At 39.2% G+C, this 18158-nt stretch overlaps 1 protein-coding gene across 3 annotated transcripts in view; it reads right to left on the bottom strand.

Moving 5' to 3' along the window:
• Sgcg (sarcoglycan gamma) overlaps positions 1-18158 on the bottom strand; it is a 151124-nt gene that overhangs the window by 50940 nt on the left and 82026 nt on the right. For all 3 annotated transcript variants that reach the window (XM_087199417.1, XM_004854855.4, XM_087199418.1), the window contains exons 3-4: positions 12514-12615; positions 7328-7415 (exon numbers count right to left, since the gene is read on the bottom strand). In XM_087199417.1, coding sequence (XP_087055543.1) covers positions 7328-7415; positions 12514-12615 — 190 coding nt within the window. The remainder of the gene's footprint in view (positions 1-7327; positions 7416-12513; positions 12616-18158) is intronic.

The raw sequence follows: 18158 nt of genomic DNA, 5'->3' as shown, positions 1-18158 counted from the left end.
TCTTTGTCCTGAATTGTGATTCAAAACATTTACCTGTTGACTTTGGGGAAGAGCCAGAACTTACACAGTGCCAGGTCCAGGGAATAAGGTGGGGAAGGGCACACCATAATGTTTTTATGAGCCTGTCTTTCTGCTGCATGGCACTTGACAGCCGCATGCACCATATTTTTGATCACATCTTGTAAAGATACTCATGAAAGGATTTCTAGACCTGCTTCAGAAAATGACAAGAATGCTGAGATAGTGTGTTTGAAGAGAAGGCGGGTATTACAGTGGGGTTAATGGCAATGAGTCTTTTCGTATATTTTTAAATTGAAATATGCACCATATATTTTGATTACCCCTGTATTTTTCAACATATAGTGTCTCTGGACTTTTAAATGTCTCTAGTCTTATTAATTTTCAGAGCAACCACACAAATTTAGCATTATTCTTTAAACAGAAAACTTGCTTGGATATTGCTTCGTTTCATTTCCCATTCTCCCCAGATGTTCACTCAGTGGTGCCAAGTACTTTTTTCTGATGGAACACCTATTTGTTGGTGGGAATTTCTGGATGTAATGTGTTATCATAAAGCTGTTCTCTTTTTTTGTGGAACTAAAAAATGGATTGTTTTGATTTTCTTTCTAACATATTCTTTTCGGTCTTTCTGGCCATTGCAGTTGCTAGTCTTCCTGTTAGAGGAGATTTTTATGTCCAATAAAGCCCTCAGGCAAAAGTGTGCAGTTGGCTCATGGCACGTCAGCACCGTTCATTTCAATGCACATATTCCATTTGGGGGGCTTTCCCAGAGCAGTGCTGAGTTGTTTCCAGGTGGATTTCCTGTAACATTTCCTGGGCTAGAATCCACCCAGTGAGGAGGGCTCCACCACTCCCCGCAAGGGTGCTGGTCAGCTTCTTGGAAAACTCTTGCTGCTCTTCGTGGAAGAGAGCGCTACCACATTTCCCCCAAAACACGACCTAACAAAAGATAAGACCCACCATGATTTTTCAGGATACTCATAATATAAGCCCTGCCCTGAAAATAAGCCCCAGTTAAGACTGTCAGCCAGATAGATGCAGTTAGTACATCTGTTGCAAAGCATGATAGATGTACTGAATTATAAAATAATAATGTTAATATATAATTAAGTATAAATAAATTCTATTATTAACATTAAAACTTAAAATAAGTGATAATATAAATTATAATTAAGTATTTGTAAATACCCAAGTGAGCGCCTTTGGATGAGAGGCAAATGTCTATTTGAACAGATGCACTCAAAACTTAACTACCAATTGGAGCACAGACACAATGCAGGAATAGTGTGTGCACTTGATAATGAACGGATGTGGCTACGTGTAATGTGAATCTTTATAATTCCATATGTCATGTGTTATAATGGGCGTACTTAATGCATTTGCGTGAAATAAAGAAACATTTGAAAGAACATCTGAATTTTGGTGTCTGCAGTTATTTGTCGCTTTCATGTGGACCATTATTCTTAATTGTCATGATTTTTGTTGTCTCAAAGGTCTCATAGGTCTTCAGTTAACACTTGATTTAATGGAAACTTTGTGAATCCAGCCTATAAGAAGCTGCAACTTGGGTGAAGAACTCATGGGATGAAGTCACCGACGGCTGTGTTGGCAGTGCACTCCGAGCAGGCCATAAGGACAGGAAGCGCTCATTTAAGGAGGCTCTGTTGCTGGACCCAAGAGATGGGGGCAATGGTTTGGCAAGAAATGGAGTCTCAAGAAACTCAGACTCTGGAGAAATTCAGGCTTCTGGAGGCCGGAATTCAGGGTTTGGAGAGTTATGACGATGTTCTGGAAGGTGACAGGGCTGTGTTTGAAAAATGTAGCTTTTGTACATGAATTAATCTAGATTGTTGTACATGAACAAAAGACATCCTCACAATGCGCTCCGTATCTTTTGGAGCAAAATTTAATATAAGACCTGTTCTTATTTTGGGGGAAATATGGTACATGTCAAGCCAGCCACATGGGCACCCTCCTCCTTCTCCAACATTGGTGCTCTCCCTCACATCTTCCTCATTCTCAGTATCCTCTTCTCTCTCGGCTTCCCGGATTTCTCCTCCTGGTGACACAATGTGGAGCACCCACTTCTCTGTCTCTTTGCGCCCTTCTGCAGCCTGTCTCCTGCACCGTCTGACGAGGTGGTGCTCTAGAGCGATGACTCCAAGTTCCCGCGATATCATCACATGCTCACGTGTGTTTCAGATGGGGTCAGGCCTGCATGGGGTTTTCACTCATAGCGAGAGGACCTCCAGCTTTTATCCCACAGTTCCTGTACCCATCATGCAACAGTGCCAGGCTTGTGCAGCAAGCAGAAGGTCATTGGTTGCTTCTCTTTGATGGGGCTGCAGAAAGCTCTGCATGAGGGGTAAAAGCTACAGTAGAAAAGCTCCCTGATTCCCACCTATCTGGTACATGTCTTTGAGGATCATCTTCACTTTACACCTGTCCGTAAAGCACTCTAACTGCTTTAGTGATTTTGGCACAGAGCCTTTGGGATCATTAATCAAGTGAATGGCTGAAAACTGAACACCTCTGCTATTGTTCTTTGTTTTGTGAGCACTTTTAAAGGCTGTTCCCACACTGCCTTGTGTTCAGAGAGTCTCTGCCCTGTGGCTACTGCACTAGAAGGTCTTTCATCTTCAGGTTCTGCTTCACTGTCCTGTCTCTCCTGCTGCTGCAGTGAGGAGTTCAAAGCAGCAACTTGTCTTGTGACTTTGGAGAAACACATAATTGGGATAACTCTTGACTGTCCTGGCAACATCCCTTGAATTCCACCATTGGACCCAAAGACATGGGGCTGTACTTGTAGGGCTCTTTCTTAACATGGCATATGTGAAATTCTATGGTACTACATATATTCACTTTGTTGTACTTGTTTTTTATGCTTATATTTTCATATCAAATCCACTGAGTGTAGAAAGCCTCTCTCAAAAGTCTATCATGTTGCACTCTGGGAGGTGAAGACAGCAGGATTGTAAATTTGAGCTCAGCCCAGGAAAGTTAGTGAGACCCTGTCTCAAAATTAAAAAGAAAAATTTTTTTAAAGAAAGGACTGGGATATAGCTCAGTGTCATGGCCCTGGGCTCAATTTCTAGTACTTCAAAAAGAAAAAAAGTTTATCATGGCAACTCTTTGAATGCAGAATTTCAAAGAGCTCTAGTAATTGGATGGGATTGATGAGATTCTTCCTTGTTAGCAAGACCAAAGCCTTGCAAATGCCACCTAAATTCTGGATCCAGGACGAACAGTGTGACTATCACAGGGTAGATCTCTCCACTGGGGGAAAGTGACTTAGAGTCTGAGTGGTAGAGATCAATTTGTACCATTGCATTTATGATGTCCCGAGAGACAGAACACACACACACACACACACACACACACAAACACACACATGTACACATATATACACACTTATACAGATGGATAAACAGATAAATACATGGGAGGGGCTTATTAGAGAAACTGGCACCATGATGTTGGAGGCTGTGCAATCCCACAGCAACCCATCTGCAGAGAGTCCCAGGGATACCAGTAGCTCAGCTCAAGTCCAAAGGCCTAAGAAACATGAAGGCAGATGGTGTCATTCTAAGTCTAAGGGGGAAGGCCTGACATTCCCAGGAGTCCTGCTGGTACAAGTCCTAAAGCCCAAGGCTGGAGAGCCTGGAGTCTTGATATATAAGGCAGGAAGAGGAGAGCACTCAGGCCCCAGGGAGGAGAGAGAGAGAAGAGAGAAGAGAGAAAATTCACAGTTCTTTTGCTTGTTTTATTCTATCCACAACCACAGCCAATTGGACAGTGCTTGCCCACAATGAAGGTGTCTTCCACAATCAAGAAAACACCTAGCAAGAACACTTGACCTGCTCTCCAGGCATCTTTTAATCCAGTCAACTGACACTTACAATTGATCATCACAGCCGTAAACATCAGCAGCTCCTCCACTGGGTTTACTTGCTTGCAATTTGAAGATCTCCACTTTGGATTTGCAGTGATTACATAGCTGTAGGCACTCCTGGAAGGAGAGGCCGGCCAGTGGTCCTCCTAATCAGATTCTGTACTTGGGGCTGGTTGGTAGGCAGTTAGGTGCTCTTTCTGTGGGTGGCTGGCTGCAGCCTGGCTCAGCTGTCAGAAAACTCCTTATCATTGAACCCCACCAAGCCACCTAGGTGTTGCTTATACTGTTGGGTATGGCTTGCATGTTTTATTTGTTTGTTTCTTTTATTTGTTTAGACAGGGTCTCACTAAGTTGCACAGGCAGAATGTGAACTTGTAATACTCCTGCCTTAGCCTCCCACCATGGGCATGAACCACCATTTCCAATTTGCATTTCTTACTTTTAACTATCCAGAATTGGTTTCTCTCATTTCAAATCAAAGGAAAATTAGCTGTGGTAACAACTGTATTTACCACTAGTAAATACAATAAGATTCTTTTTCTGTTGCTTAAGTTTTAGTATCTTTTTGTTTAGAGGTTTGAAACGTTAGTTTCCTAGGGGATGCTTTATAAAATTTGATTTTCTCTAGGAAATTTGGTCTTGATTATTTTTGATGCTAATTTTTCAGTGGTTTAAGAAAAAGCAGTTATTCTTTTAACTAAATTGGATTCATTTGGCTACTTTAGGTACATCATATTTTAATATACAAATAGACTAAAGTGAACCTCTTCCTGGAAATGTGAAACTGGAAGTATTGTGGTTGGGAGATACATTTACTGAAAGAAAAAACTCTGAAATGTGGTGAGCTGAGTAGTGCATCTAGCTCAAGGTCCATTGATATGACAGATTTTCCATCCAAAGATTTGTAAATCACCAATTTAAATACATAATTGGGCATGAGGCACCAAGTTTAACACTTTTGACAAAAGTAATTTCATTGGGTGAATTTTTCTGACAACAACTGGTGTAACTCCTGGTAATTTCTTGATGACGGAAGTGGGAAATGGGTTTACATAGGTAGGAGAGGTCCTGGCCTGCTCGGTCTCGGGAGACTGATGGGGAGAAGGGCGAGAACACGGCTGTGGAGAGCAGCAAGGCCTGGGCCGGTTCCATCGTGACTTTTCTCCTAACTCTCTGTGTGTTCCTGAGAACTAAAGAGATTTTTAGGGCTTCCATTTTTCTACCTTTGAAATGAGAGCCATGTCTATGTGATCTCTATCTTGTCTCCATGAAAATCTCATTTACAAAAAGATAAGGAAATGAGTATCTGTGCCAATTAATTTTTATAAGAGTATAAATAAAAACTCTTCCACCCTTGGAACTTCTGAGAAATAATTCTACACTCTCTACAAGTTATCACTTTTTTCCCCATTAAGTTTATTGGTCCATTTTAGGTATACAATACAGTTACATTCATCATTGGGATCTTGTACCTTTACATGAGTATCTTGGTTCCTATGTTTTTCTCCTTCCCCTGCCCTCCCTTCACCCCCTCCACCCTTCCCTATTTACAAAGACTTTGTTTCCATGTTTTTTCTTTTCTCATATTTTTTCTTTTCCCTTCTTTCCTTTCCCCAACCCCTCCCACTTCCCCTACTCCTTTAGACCTTTTCTTCCTATTTCACAATATCAATTATACATTTTGATTCTACATGTTATTACTTGACAGCTATAGAGACTAGCCTTAGACATTCAGCAAATATTTGTTGAACGAATAAGAAGACTGAGCAAAAACTTCTCAAATACTTAAACACTATAGGCAGATAAGGATTTTAAAGAAATGATGGTAAAAATAAATCTTAATGCTGTATAAGTCATCAAGAAAATAGGAATTAATTTCACCAAGTTTCAAGAACATGGATATTGGATAACCTCAGGTTCATTTCTAGATTGAATGAGAATTTCAGTGGATGGAGTGATTGACTGAAATGTCTAAGCAAAAACAAAATACAATTCATTATCCATGGTAAGTTATAAAAATTGAAACAACATAAAATAGGAAGTATAATATAAAAAAGTATAGTATAATAAAGTAACCATTTGGTTAATGAATAGCTGCACTTTTCAGTGCAACATTATTTGGCTTTGTAGAAGCCATGGAAAAAGAGAGACCTGAGAATTTCTATTGTGTCCTGGTCACGGCTGTATACCTTTAACTCCATTTCTCCTTAGTCACAAGAGTCAGCCAGTTTCATAGGTTTAGCACATCTGTGCAGTGTGGATGGTGTAGAGAATGATATGCCTTGCTTTTCTCATTTGGTTTTCTCTTTTGTTATTTCTTAAGTCGTAAAGTGCTTCTAAGAATCCCTGTGGAACTGGTACCAGTGCCCTCTGCAGATACCCTGCCTAAGTCCCTTATGTAAATAGAGTAGTGTTTGCACAGAACCTACACAGTCCTCTTATGTCCTCAAAATCATCTCTATGATTAACAACATGGAAATATCATGTAAATAGTTGCTTCCCTGCATTGTTAGGAATAATGAGAAGAAAGTAAAGTGTGTACCTGTTCAGTATGGGAGCAATGTTTTTCACGTATTTTTAATTGTGTTTGGATGAATCCAGGTGTGTGCCCCTTCTTGCTGATCTTTTTTCCAGTCTGAAAGCTTCCATGTGACTTCATCCCTACAGGACCTCATTCTCTGGCCTTAGCCCATTGGGAGGGTGGACAAAGCTGACCTGGGGGTGGCTGGTTGAACAGGGGAGCTGGGCTCACTTATTGAGGTCTCTGTTGGAAGTTTAGAATTTGTACAACTGGAGGCTAAGATGGTAAATGGTGAGAACTACAGAAAGCAGATGAGGCAGGGAGGCTCTCCAGGCCCTGTGGAGCCAGCAGTGAGACAGCTGTCACATCCAAGTAGAAGTGATGGGTAAAGGTACACTGGAAAGGAGGATCATGGAGCATTTAGGGAGGAGAAAGGGCAATAGCAAGAGGGAGAGAAGTGAGGCTAGAGAAGAGAGGAGGGAGAAAGAGACAAGGAGGCTGGGGCTGAAGAAGGGAGGAGGCAAGTAGGAACAGGATTTTGGCTCTCAGCCCTGACTTCTGTTCTTCTGAGGCCAGCTACTTTGATTCCTTTACTTTGGTCGATGAGAGATTTTTGTTTTTATTCTGTAATCAATATTCTGTCTCTTGCACTAGCTTGGATGATCCTAAGTTTCTCAGAACAAAAATAATTTTGATTAAAAAATGTCAAGTTGTCCTCCCACCCAGCCCATGGCGCTATTCTCTGTGGTTAGCACAACATGGATTTTAGAAAATTCATGTGTTGTTATTACTCATCCATAAGCCCTTAATCCCCTGGAAGAGAAAGCAGCTTATCTGTGGAGCTCTGTACCTGGACCCCATGTGCATAAAGACATTTGAGGAATTGGACTCACCCACTTTTAACCTGCCTGTGACTTCCCCTTCTGAGTTTCGTGCATTCATGGTAACATTCTGAGTTGACTGTAGAAGCAGAGATGAATCCTGGAAATGGGTTTACAAAGATAGCAAAAGATATATTTGCGTTTAATTTTAGGTTTATGTAGAATTTCTCCATCATCAACACATCATAGGATCCTATAAATTTGATGGGTAAAATTATTTAAAGAGTTTGGATTATGTTGAGGGAGTAAATATATTAACTTCGGGTTTACAATGCTCTGTGCACTAGTTACAATGTGCCGAACAGTTCTCAATGTAAACTTCAATGATTAGCGCTTTTTATGATCATGTTGTAATTAGTACTTTTACTTTTTCAAGGAATTAAAATTCTTTAGTAGTTGTTGGTATTTATGTCCAGGACAAGATCTATTTTAAGAACATAAATCAGAGAATAATTAGCTATTTGATAAGAAATACCATGCCACATATTTTCAAAATGCAGACTTCTCATCACAATTTCAAAAAGGCTGGACCCAGAAAGACAGGTATGAGATGATCTCAGAGTAGAGAATCAAGTGGTGGTTACCAGAGGCTGGAGGGTCGGACTGATGAGGAGAGGTTGATCAATAGATACTAAGTTACGGTTGGATAGGGGACAAGAAGTTCTGTGTGCTATTGCACAGGAGGGCGATTACAGATAACAACAATGAACTGTACATTTCAAAGGGCTAGAAAAAATTTTGAATGCTTTCATCAAAATCATAAATGATAAATGTTGAGAAGGTATATATGTTTTACCTAATTTAAACGTTACACAATGTATATATACATGTATCAAAAGAACACATGGTACTCCGCTGATATATATACATATATATACATATCAAATGTTTTTACTTATCAGTTAAATTTTTTAATTATAAAAAAGAGCTTTTAAAATTACATGGGTACCTACATTTTTTGAAATTTTTGTTGGAAGGCAATGGCTTTCCAAGAATGTAAATGCTTTCTGGAGCACCATAATAAACCTTATGAATGGAAGTTTGCTTGCATTTATATAAATGACTGTCTTCAAAGGGAATGCAGTAATTTGGCTGTTGCAAGCATGTGAATTTATGTTTCACTCACAGGCACTGAAAATCTTCCAAAGTAGAGGGAATTCTGTGATTTTTCCAGAAGGAAAGAGGTTTTAAGAGCCTGTGGAAGTCTATCAAGAATGTAAGGAATTCTCTAACTTGTTTTGTGAAAACAGGTAAGTCTAACAGCAGCTCACATTTTATCCGGTGATGTTGTCTTTAATTGTTGTTGGATGATTAGAAAATAACTGGCATGATAATAAGAATGAACACTTTAATAGTGATTTTAGTATCGAGCCTCTCATTTTATCCTCCACATTATGAAGTAGGTACCATTACTCCTAATACAGAGGTGAGGAAATTGAACTCAGAGAGAACAGATTACTGCTCACTTCAAGTCACAGCTAACAAGTGACAGTTCCATGATGGAACTCGATCTTTAGATGGCAACTCCCATGCTCTTTGCTACCATTCTGCTGGAATGGGAGGGCAGGGCCCAGGTTTGAGCTGGGAGATCCACCCTCATGCCTGGACAAAGTCAGCTCTTGTGGGGTTCACTTCTGGTTCTTTGAGCCCACAGGCACTCCATACCCTTTTTGTTGGAAGAGCTACAAGCTTATTTTCCTAGCAGCACCTGTGGCTAGTGGTGCCCAAGCCTGAGCCCAGGGAGGTGTAGGCTGAGACCTGCTGGGGTGGGACTTAGTGTCTTGGCACATATACACCCCAACACTGACATTTCCTGGCCACATGCCTTGGATATGGTCTAGCGGTCTGCTAGGGGAAAAGTAAGAGGATGGCAAAGGCTGAAGCAAGGCTGTAGTTGCTCCCTCCAGCTAGTTGTTATGTGGGAATTAAAGCTCCTGTTAGTTCATGCTGATGCTGGCTTGGTATTCTCTTGTACACAATACAAAACCTCCATAATTGATATAACAAGAATCCAGAGACTGCTGTGCTCCTGTATTAACAGTAAAGTAGTACACAGGCATTCCTTGTTATCTGCAGGGGAGTTTATTCCAGGCTGCCCTGAGGGTATCGCAATCCATGGATGGACAAGTCTGTTAAATAAAATGGATAGAACCTATGTGCACCCTCCTATACACTTTAGAGCATCTCTACATTACTTATAATACCTACACAATAGATTTACCACGTAAATAGTTGTACTGTATGGTTTAGGAATAATGATAAGGAGAAGAGACTGTATATATTCAGTACATATTTTTAAAAACATATTTTTGATCTGTACTTGGTTGAATCCTTGGATTTAGAGCTCACAGATATGGAGAGCTGTTTGTATTTAGTTGGATGTCAGTCCTCTTTTTGTAAGGTTAATCGGGCATTTCTTTTGGATGAAGCTTTTCTTGTGTGATCTAACATTTCAGTCTTTAGTTCTTTATATGTTGTAGATGTATTTGTCTTTCTGCTCTCATCAGCCCATCAAAGCCTGTACTATTATTTCCATCAGACTCCTGGGTCCCTCAGGCTCACAATGGTGTCTTAAGGCTTCTGTCCTCAGGGATGTGCTGGTCCCAGCCTGGCATCTGGGGGACTCTCCCCACATGGGCAGCTGGGATCAAGCATGGATAGGCAGCAGCTAAGCTGTTTTCTGCTTTCATCACCAACTTGTGCATGGTCCTGGATGGAGTCTCATCCTTTTTGGTTCTTATTACCCCATGGCTTTGGCTGTAAATCACCCTTGCTTCTTTTCAGGGCTGTGAACCTCAAAGATGATCATTTCAAGTAAAGCATCATGACTATGTATTTCTGACTCATTTCATTCTTGTTCATGGTTCTAGTTTTTCCTTTTTTTAGACAAGATCTTGCTATATAGCCCAGGCTGTCCTTGAACTCACAGCAATCCTCCTCCCTCAGTGTTCTGAGTACGGGGATCATGCGTGTGCCACCACCCCAGTCTGGTTCTCTATTTTTGAAATACAGACTGAGCATCTGAAAATCGAAAACCTCAAATGCTCCAAAACCTGAAACTTTTTGAGCATTGGCTTGATGCCAGAAGTGAAAAATTTCACACCTGACCTTATGTGATAGCTCACAGCCAAATGCACGTGTGCTACAAATATTGTATTCACCTTCAGGTGATGTGAATAAAGTATGTTTGAAACATGAGTGAAATTTCTTGTTTAGATTTCAGTCCCATTTCCAAAATATCACATTATGTATATGCAAATATTAAAAAATCTGAAAACAATGTAAAATCTCAGACAATTTTGGTTAAGTATAAGGGCTATTTCACCTATAAAACCTTTTTGTTTTAGGGTGCAAGGATTTAAACCACAAATTAAATACAGGCCCTCGTGCATTACGTGAGGGGTTACTGAGTAATCAGACTTTAGAGATCAGAGCACCATCCTAAATTATATTTATAATTAAGAAATTCTGTTAGCCCAGCAGTATAGATTAGTGAATAATGTGGCAAATTTTGCAAATTTATAAGACAATTTGTTTTCTGCAATTTTATGGAAAATTGCTTCCTTGACTTGCCTTTGAAAAGAAAACTTGTGACTAATGTATTTGCTGTGCACACAGAAGTTAACAAGGCATAGTTTTATTCTGTAACTTCTATTGTTGTAAAAGCTATATTAGTTACAAAATTTTGTATAGCTCTATTATCACATAATATTCAAGTTATTTCTATAATTTCATTAAGTATTGATTGACACCCATTAATGCCACTTTGTGAGACTTTAATACATGGTTATCTGAAATAGTTTTGTAATTTTGCTCCTTGTTTTCTTTTTAAAGAATACCAGAGATGAAAGAGTCTGATAAAATTGAACTGAAAATTATTATTAATTCCAGAATATTATATTTGTTATGATCTAGTCACCTGATTTCAATCTTAAGGACAGTTTACCACTCTGATTTCTTCCAAAATATGATGAGAGATCAGCCAACACATCTCTGGGAGAAAAAGGCTAAATTCTAATATTTTTAATGCTTTATTTATGTCTGACTTCCCTTTTTACAAAAACTTTTGTTAATTTTCCATGTACCTGTATGACAGAGCTACTTAACATCCTAAAATGCTTTCATGGTGAATGTAAGGCTATTACTGGAAACAGCTCACAGAATTGGGCTCAGACATGAATTAGCCTATGATATGACAGGTCATTGGTCTACTTTATGGCCAATAAGATATTTCTAGAAGAAATATAATATAGTCATGCATAAAAGTACCTACAGGGTTTGTACTCCTAGGATCTCTCCTTGGTGGTCAGTTTTTTATGTGTAAAATTTATGTTGCATCCTTCTGCAGCTGGCAGCAGAACTTGTTATTCTAATGTCTAGCTTAGGAGGGTTTTTCATTTCTTTAATAGCCCCTGGTGTTTCTTAGTGGTAAGTCTTTCGTTTCTTTTCTGATTCTCCTATGGTAGCTGTACAGCATCTGCAGGCGGGAGACACTAAAATATCAATTCACTTTCAGAAATATAGAAGGAAAGTGAAGAGTGTACTCTTTAGGTAATTGGTATGTTATAATTGGATGATGTTTTAACTTTTGGGGAAGGAGAAATGTCATTTATAATAATCTAGAACAATGTTCATAGCATTGCATAGGAAAAAGTAGAATATATTAAAAATTGTTTGACTTTACTTGGGCTATTCTTTTTTATAAAATCCATGAGGGTAAATGAAGAAAATGTTGATTTACTTTTAAAGTCTCACAATTATTTAATGAGGATATTGGATGTACTATGGAGACTTCTGTACGATCATAATCTGTAATTAGTATAACTAATACAGAATATACTACTATGAGACTAATTTCTCCAAAGCTTCTCAGATAATTTTGATGCCCCAAAACAAGACTATTTAAGCCGCTTGCACTGGTGAAAGGACGTTTAACTTGTTTTTTGGGCAAAGATGCTCATTCTTAAATCTTTAGTTAATTAAGGTCAATAATAATGAGGGCACCTAATAAAACCTTTACAGAATGTAATATCAGAGATGAGTTCCACAACATAAAAGCCAAGCTTTTTATTAAAAGCATGCCACCCACGTGTAGGTATGTATACTCTAAAAATCTTCTCCAAAAATATTTGATTTCTGTGCTTAACCATAATTGTTCATGAAGCACAAATTGTTTGAACCTTAAATCACTTTCTTACCACTCTGGAGTGTATTTCTTTGACATACAGTGGGAATAAGAATTCCGATTCTCCTTCCAGACGAAGGCCATCTCCTGTCACACGCAAGTGACCCATTCCTGTCTTTAAAAAAAGAGACAGTAGCGTTTTATTGTCCTCTTTCTTTTTTCTTACTATTGACCTCAATTATCCATGTATTTCCATACATTTTCTTATTTTTTGGCATTTATCCTAAATGCCTTATTTAAAACTTTTGTTGTTTTTATTCAATATTCCCCTCTTTAAAAATCTTGCGTAAATACAAAGAACTATTTGGAAGATACAAGAGTTAAAGAATCATTTTACAACCAACATTCATGACTGCACAATCATTAAAAAAAACCATTATTTTTTTTAGTTAAATAAATATACAATAAAATAGATCATTGTGAGGTATAGAGTTCTGTGAATTTTAGCACATACACAGATTTGTGTGATCAAAACTCCAATTAGGACACAGAACAGTTGCATCATGCCTGTACTAGTTAGCTTTGCTGGCACTGAGACACGATATCTGACACCCGCAGCTTAAAAGAGGAAAGGTTTAATTTAGCTCATGCTTTCAGGTCAATCCACAGCCACCTGGCTCCAAGGGAGAACCCCTTGATAGAAGGGTGTGAAGGAGCAATGCCGCTCAGTTTATGGAGGTGGGAAACACAGCAGGGGAACAGGGCCAGAGAGGAACTGGGGAGGGACTGCATATAAAAACCAAGGTCGTGACCGCTCCAGAGGTGTGCTTTATTCATCTTTGAGGCATTTCTAAATCCAGTGAAGTTGACACACTGGGATTAATCGTCATGATGCCCAGAATCCACTATCAAGTGTATCATCTGAGTTTACTGTGTAACACATATTGGGAACTTTTAAAATACAAAACACTCCAGGAGGGTGAGGAGCTCTGTTTAAAGGCCCTGTTCTCAAGGAGTCCGCAGTAAATGATAATCAAACAGAAGGCAAATTTCTACAGGTCACCATGACCACTGACTATCAATATCATGGGCATTTTCAGCTTCCTTTGCTTTGCATTGCCAGCAGCATTCATCATCGGGCATCTTTCTGAGAACGATGATCCTTCTTTGCTTTTCATGCTACTGTGCTCTCCTAGGTTTCCTTCCAGTCGCAGAACTGCATCCTCAGCTCCCTTACAGATTTGTCCTTCTCTACCCAGTCTCTTATGCCTGGCTTCCTCAGGCTCTGGCCCCTAGGCCCTGTCCTGTGTTCACTCTACATCTCTACTTCTCACCATCCGAGTGTAGCAAACATGGGAGCTACTCCAGATGCTCACCCAGAGATGAACTGATTCACACAATGTGGCTGGTACACACAATGGGCTGCTATTTGTACTTAAAACAGGAAAGAAATGCTGACACATGTTACAACATGGATGGGACTTGAGGATACTATTATTCAAAGTGAAAAAAGTCAGCCCTTTGAAGACCAGTACTGCCTGTTTCCACTCCTCTGAGGTGTGCAGAGCAGAACAATGCACAGAGACAGAAAGCAGAGTGGTGGTTGCCACAGACTGTGGGAGAGGGAATAGGAATTGTTGTAGAGTTTCAGTTTTACGGGTCAGAGTGCTCTGGACATGAGCGGAGGTGATAGGTGTTTGTGAATGTGCAGTTGAGCTGTACATGTAAAGTGGCTGTTAACGTAGTAAATGTAGTTAATGCAGTGGAAGTGGGGGGTTGTTTGCATGTCCCCTTCCCCTCTCCATCCTGTCCTTTCTTCCGTCTCTCGGTCACCTGTCCATTTGCAAAAGATCCTATTAAGCTGTCGTACTCTGGTAAAATAATAGGCTCTTTTCACCCACTTATCTATTCTCATACGTGAACACAGCATATCCATCCCTCTATTACCCTTCCTCACATCCCCTCCCTGCTCTCCATTATTCCCTTGCTCTTGTCTAATAATAGTCTCCCTTCTCTTTTTATGTCACTTTTCTCTTTCTCTTTTTCAGATTCTGCATATTAGGGAAAACATGTGACATCTGTCTTTCTGAATTTGATTTATTTTACTTAACATAATGATAGCAATTGCCATCCACTTTCCAGCAAATGACAAGGTATCATTCTCTATGGCCAAATGAAACTTCACTATGTACATAAACCACATTTTCTTTATCCATTCATCTGTTGATGGGCACCGAGGCTAGTTCCATATCTTGGCTCTTGTGAATTGTGCTGCAATAAAAATAGGTATGCAAGTATCCCTACAGTGAGTTTTAATTCCTTTGGGTCTATACTATGGAGTGACATAACTGGATCAAATGGTGGCTCTATTTGTAGTTTTCTGAGGAACCTCCATATTGATTTCCATGGTGGCTGTGCTAATTTGCACTCCCACCAGCAGTACAGAAAGCCCCACTACCCATGCTCTCCAGTATGTTTTTTGTATTATTGATGATCGCCATTCTTGTGAGACTGAGATCGAATCTCAATGTAATTTTTTTATTCATTAATTCTATTGGTACATTTTAGGTATAAAATATGATGACATTCATCATTGGGAATTTATACCTGTACATGATGTATCTTGGTTCTTATTTTTTCCCCATTCCTTTGGCCTCCTTTCAACCCCTCCACCCCTCTCTATTTACAAAAACGTTGTTTCTGTTTTTTCCTTTCCTCATATTTTTTCCTTTCCACCCCATCCCCTTCCCCTTCCCTCTCCCCTTTGGACTTTTCTTCCTATTTCACATTATCTATTACACATTTTGGTCCTCATTTACACTTTGTTTCTTTCACCAGAGAAACTATTTGGTATTTACACACGTGTGTCCTATTTATTTCACTTAAGAGTATGGCCTCAATGCACATCCATTTAGCTATGAATGTTCCTAGTTTCTCATTCTTTATGGCTGAGTAGTACTCCATTTTATTTTAAAAAAACCACACATTTTCTTTATCCAGCCTCCAGTTGATGGGCATTTGGGCTGTTTCCAAGATTTAGCTATTATAAAATGTGCCGCTATAAACATGGGTGCACATATGGTATGATGCTTTTAATTCTTTTAGGAAGATACCCAGTAGGGGAATAGCTAGGTGAAATGGGACCTCTAATCCTAGTTTTTTGATGTATCTTCATAGTTATTTCCACAGTGGTTGCACCAGTCTACTCTCCCACCAACAGTGGAGAAGTGTTCCTTTTTCCCCACAACCCCACCAGCATTTGCTATTGATTGATTTCTTGAAAGCAGCCATTCTCTCTGAAGTGAAGTGGAATTTTAGCATTGTTTTCATTTTCATCTCTCAGATGATTAGTGATGATGAACATTTTTTCATATGTTTATTGGCTGATTCTACTTCTTTGTTCAAGAAATGTCTATTCATTTCAGATGCCCATTTTTGGATTGGGTCTTTAAATTTGGGAGGTCTGATTTTTTAAAGTTTTTATATATCCTAGATGGTAGCCCTTTGCCTGAGAAACAGCTGGAAAATTTTTTTGTCAGATTGTGGGTTGTCTCTTTACTCTGTCAGTGGTTTCTTTTGCTGTGCAGAAGCTTTTTAATAAGATGAAATCCCAGTTGTTGATTCTTTGTGCTAACTTTTGTGTGACTGAGGTTTTGTTCATAAGTCTTTTCCCACACCAATGTCTTCAAGAGTTCTAACCTCTCTTCCAGCAGGTTTAGTGTTTCCATTTCAACATTTAGATCTTTGATTTACATTTCTATAATAGCTACAGATGTTGAACATTTTTCCATAGGCTTACTGGCCGTTGATTTATGAATTGTTGATAGTAACCCTGAACCCACCAACTTACCTGAAAATCCCACAGTATTCCTTTGGGGCCAATCTAGTATTAAATGTTTCATTTTTTCTTGGTCAGTGATAACTTCATATATACACATATACTTCAGAAAGTCATCTTTCATTTATACTAATGTTTTAGGATCATAAAATAGGCATTGAGTACCTCGTTACATGTGAGACAGTGATATGTCTGAGGATTCAAAAGAAGTACAATGTCCTCCTGGCCCTTAAGTTTTTCTGACAGAAATAGATACACTTGTAGAACAGACAACTCAGAATAAGGTCTGATTAAAGTGTACTGGAGAATTTGGAAAGTGGTTCTCAGGGAGTGTGGGATCTGCACTGGGCCAGGCTAGAAGATAAGACATTAGAGAATTTTATATTATTTAATGAATGTCAGTATTAAACTCCATCATGGAGCGATTGCATGGAGAAACATGCTCAAGATCCTTCTCCTGATCACTAATTGCAATCTTATCTTCTGTATCTGAAATTCTGTCCTCACATTGGCTCATTCTGCTGTGTAGACTTTCAATGGAGTTTTTGATCTCCTGGAAATCTATTTGCATCTGTTTTATGGATTCCATTTGTTTCCTATGTTGGGATTCCATCATGTTCCCCAGGTCCTCTCTAGATTTATTAATCATGTCTTGCACTACAAGCACAATCTCTGCTGTTATCTCAGAAATTATTTCTGATTTCATTTTTTCCAGATCCTCTTTTGTTGCCAGTTCAGGGAGTCCGGGTGGTTGAGTATCAGAGTGTTCCATCTCGTTTCCCTTGGGCATTGCTGTAGGTGATCTGGAAGTCTGGTTCTGAGACTTGTTTATGTGTCTTTTCATTGAGACCTGAGGGGGGGGATTGCTATTGGCACCCGCACGGCTCACCTCCTCTGAGCTGGGAGCAGTGAGACAGATGGCAGCCTGGAAGCCCCTTCCTCTGAGCTGGGAGCAGTGGGATGGCAGCCCATGCTCAAGATCCTAACAGGCTCTGTTGCTAAGATAAGGCAGATAATTTTCCTCTTCTATGTGTCTCATTTTCTTGAGAACTATAATCTTTGAAATTCTGTTTTATGAAACAGAATATCTGAAATTGGTTTGACTTCCACATTTGAATTTTGTTTTTTTTTTTTTTTTTTTTGGTACCTGGGATTGAACTTGGGTCCTTGTGCTTGCGAGGCAAGCAGCAGAACCACTGAGCTAATTGACTTCCACATTTGAGAGCTGTATACAGTTCAACTCTTACAGCTAGATGGTAGTTCTAATTACTGCCAAAGTAAGTCTTTGTTTTAGTAATTTTTTTCACTCCCATCTCATTATATTTACATCTCCTAAATCATTTGTACCAAGATCAACCTTTTACAAATGGAGCAGTTTTCATGTGAGTATGACTACCAACATTGTTTTTGCACTGAGAAATTTAATAGGATGGCAAGCACTTCTATGTTTCATATTGGAATAAGAAAAAAGAACAGTTTTTGTCACGAGACTTTATAATTTTGTGCCAGTTTAAACTGAGCATTTCATAAACATAAACAGTGTCACTTGATACCTTGGTGGATTGGTTCCAGGACTCCCTGCCCCAAGGATACCAAATCCACCTACTGCACAAGCTTTTTTTCTAAAGCATTTTCATAGAGCCTGTGTGCATCTCCCAGTATGTTAAATCATCTCTATATGACACACAATAGGTGTTATGCAATAATCACACTGTTTTGTTTAGGCAATAAAGACAAGAGAAAATGTCTTCACAGGCTTAGGACAGATACAATTAGTTTTTAAACAATTTTTCTATCTATAGTTGGTTCACTTCAAAGCTTCAGAACCTGCAGATAAGGAGAGCTGACTACAATCACAAACAGTTCTTAGTTCTTGTTTA

The sequence above is a fragment of the Heterocephalus glaber genome, unplaced genomic scaffold (assembly GCF_053883595.1).
Source record: "Heterocephalus glaber isolate CG9 unplaced genomic scaffold, H.glaber_assembly_v1.0 deba00001719, whole genome shotgun sequence".
In the NCBI taxonomy this organism is placed as follows: domain Eukaryota; kingdom Metazoa; phylum Chordata; class Mammalia; order Rodentia; family Bathyergidae; genus Heterocephalus; species Heterocephalus glaber.
This window is presented reverse-complemented; position numbering and strand designations above follow the sequence as displayed.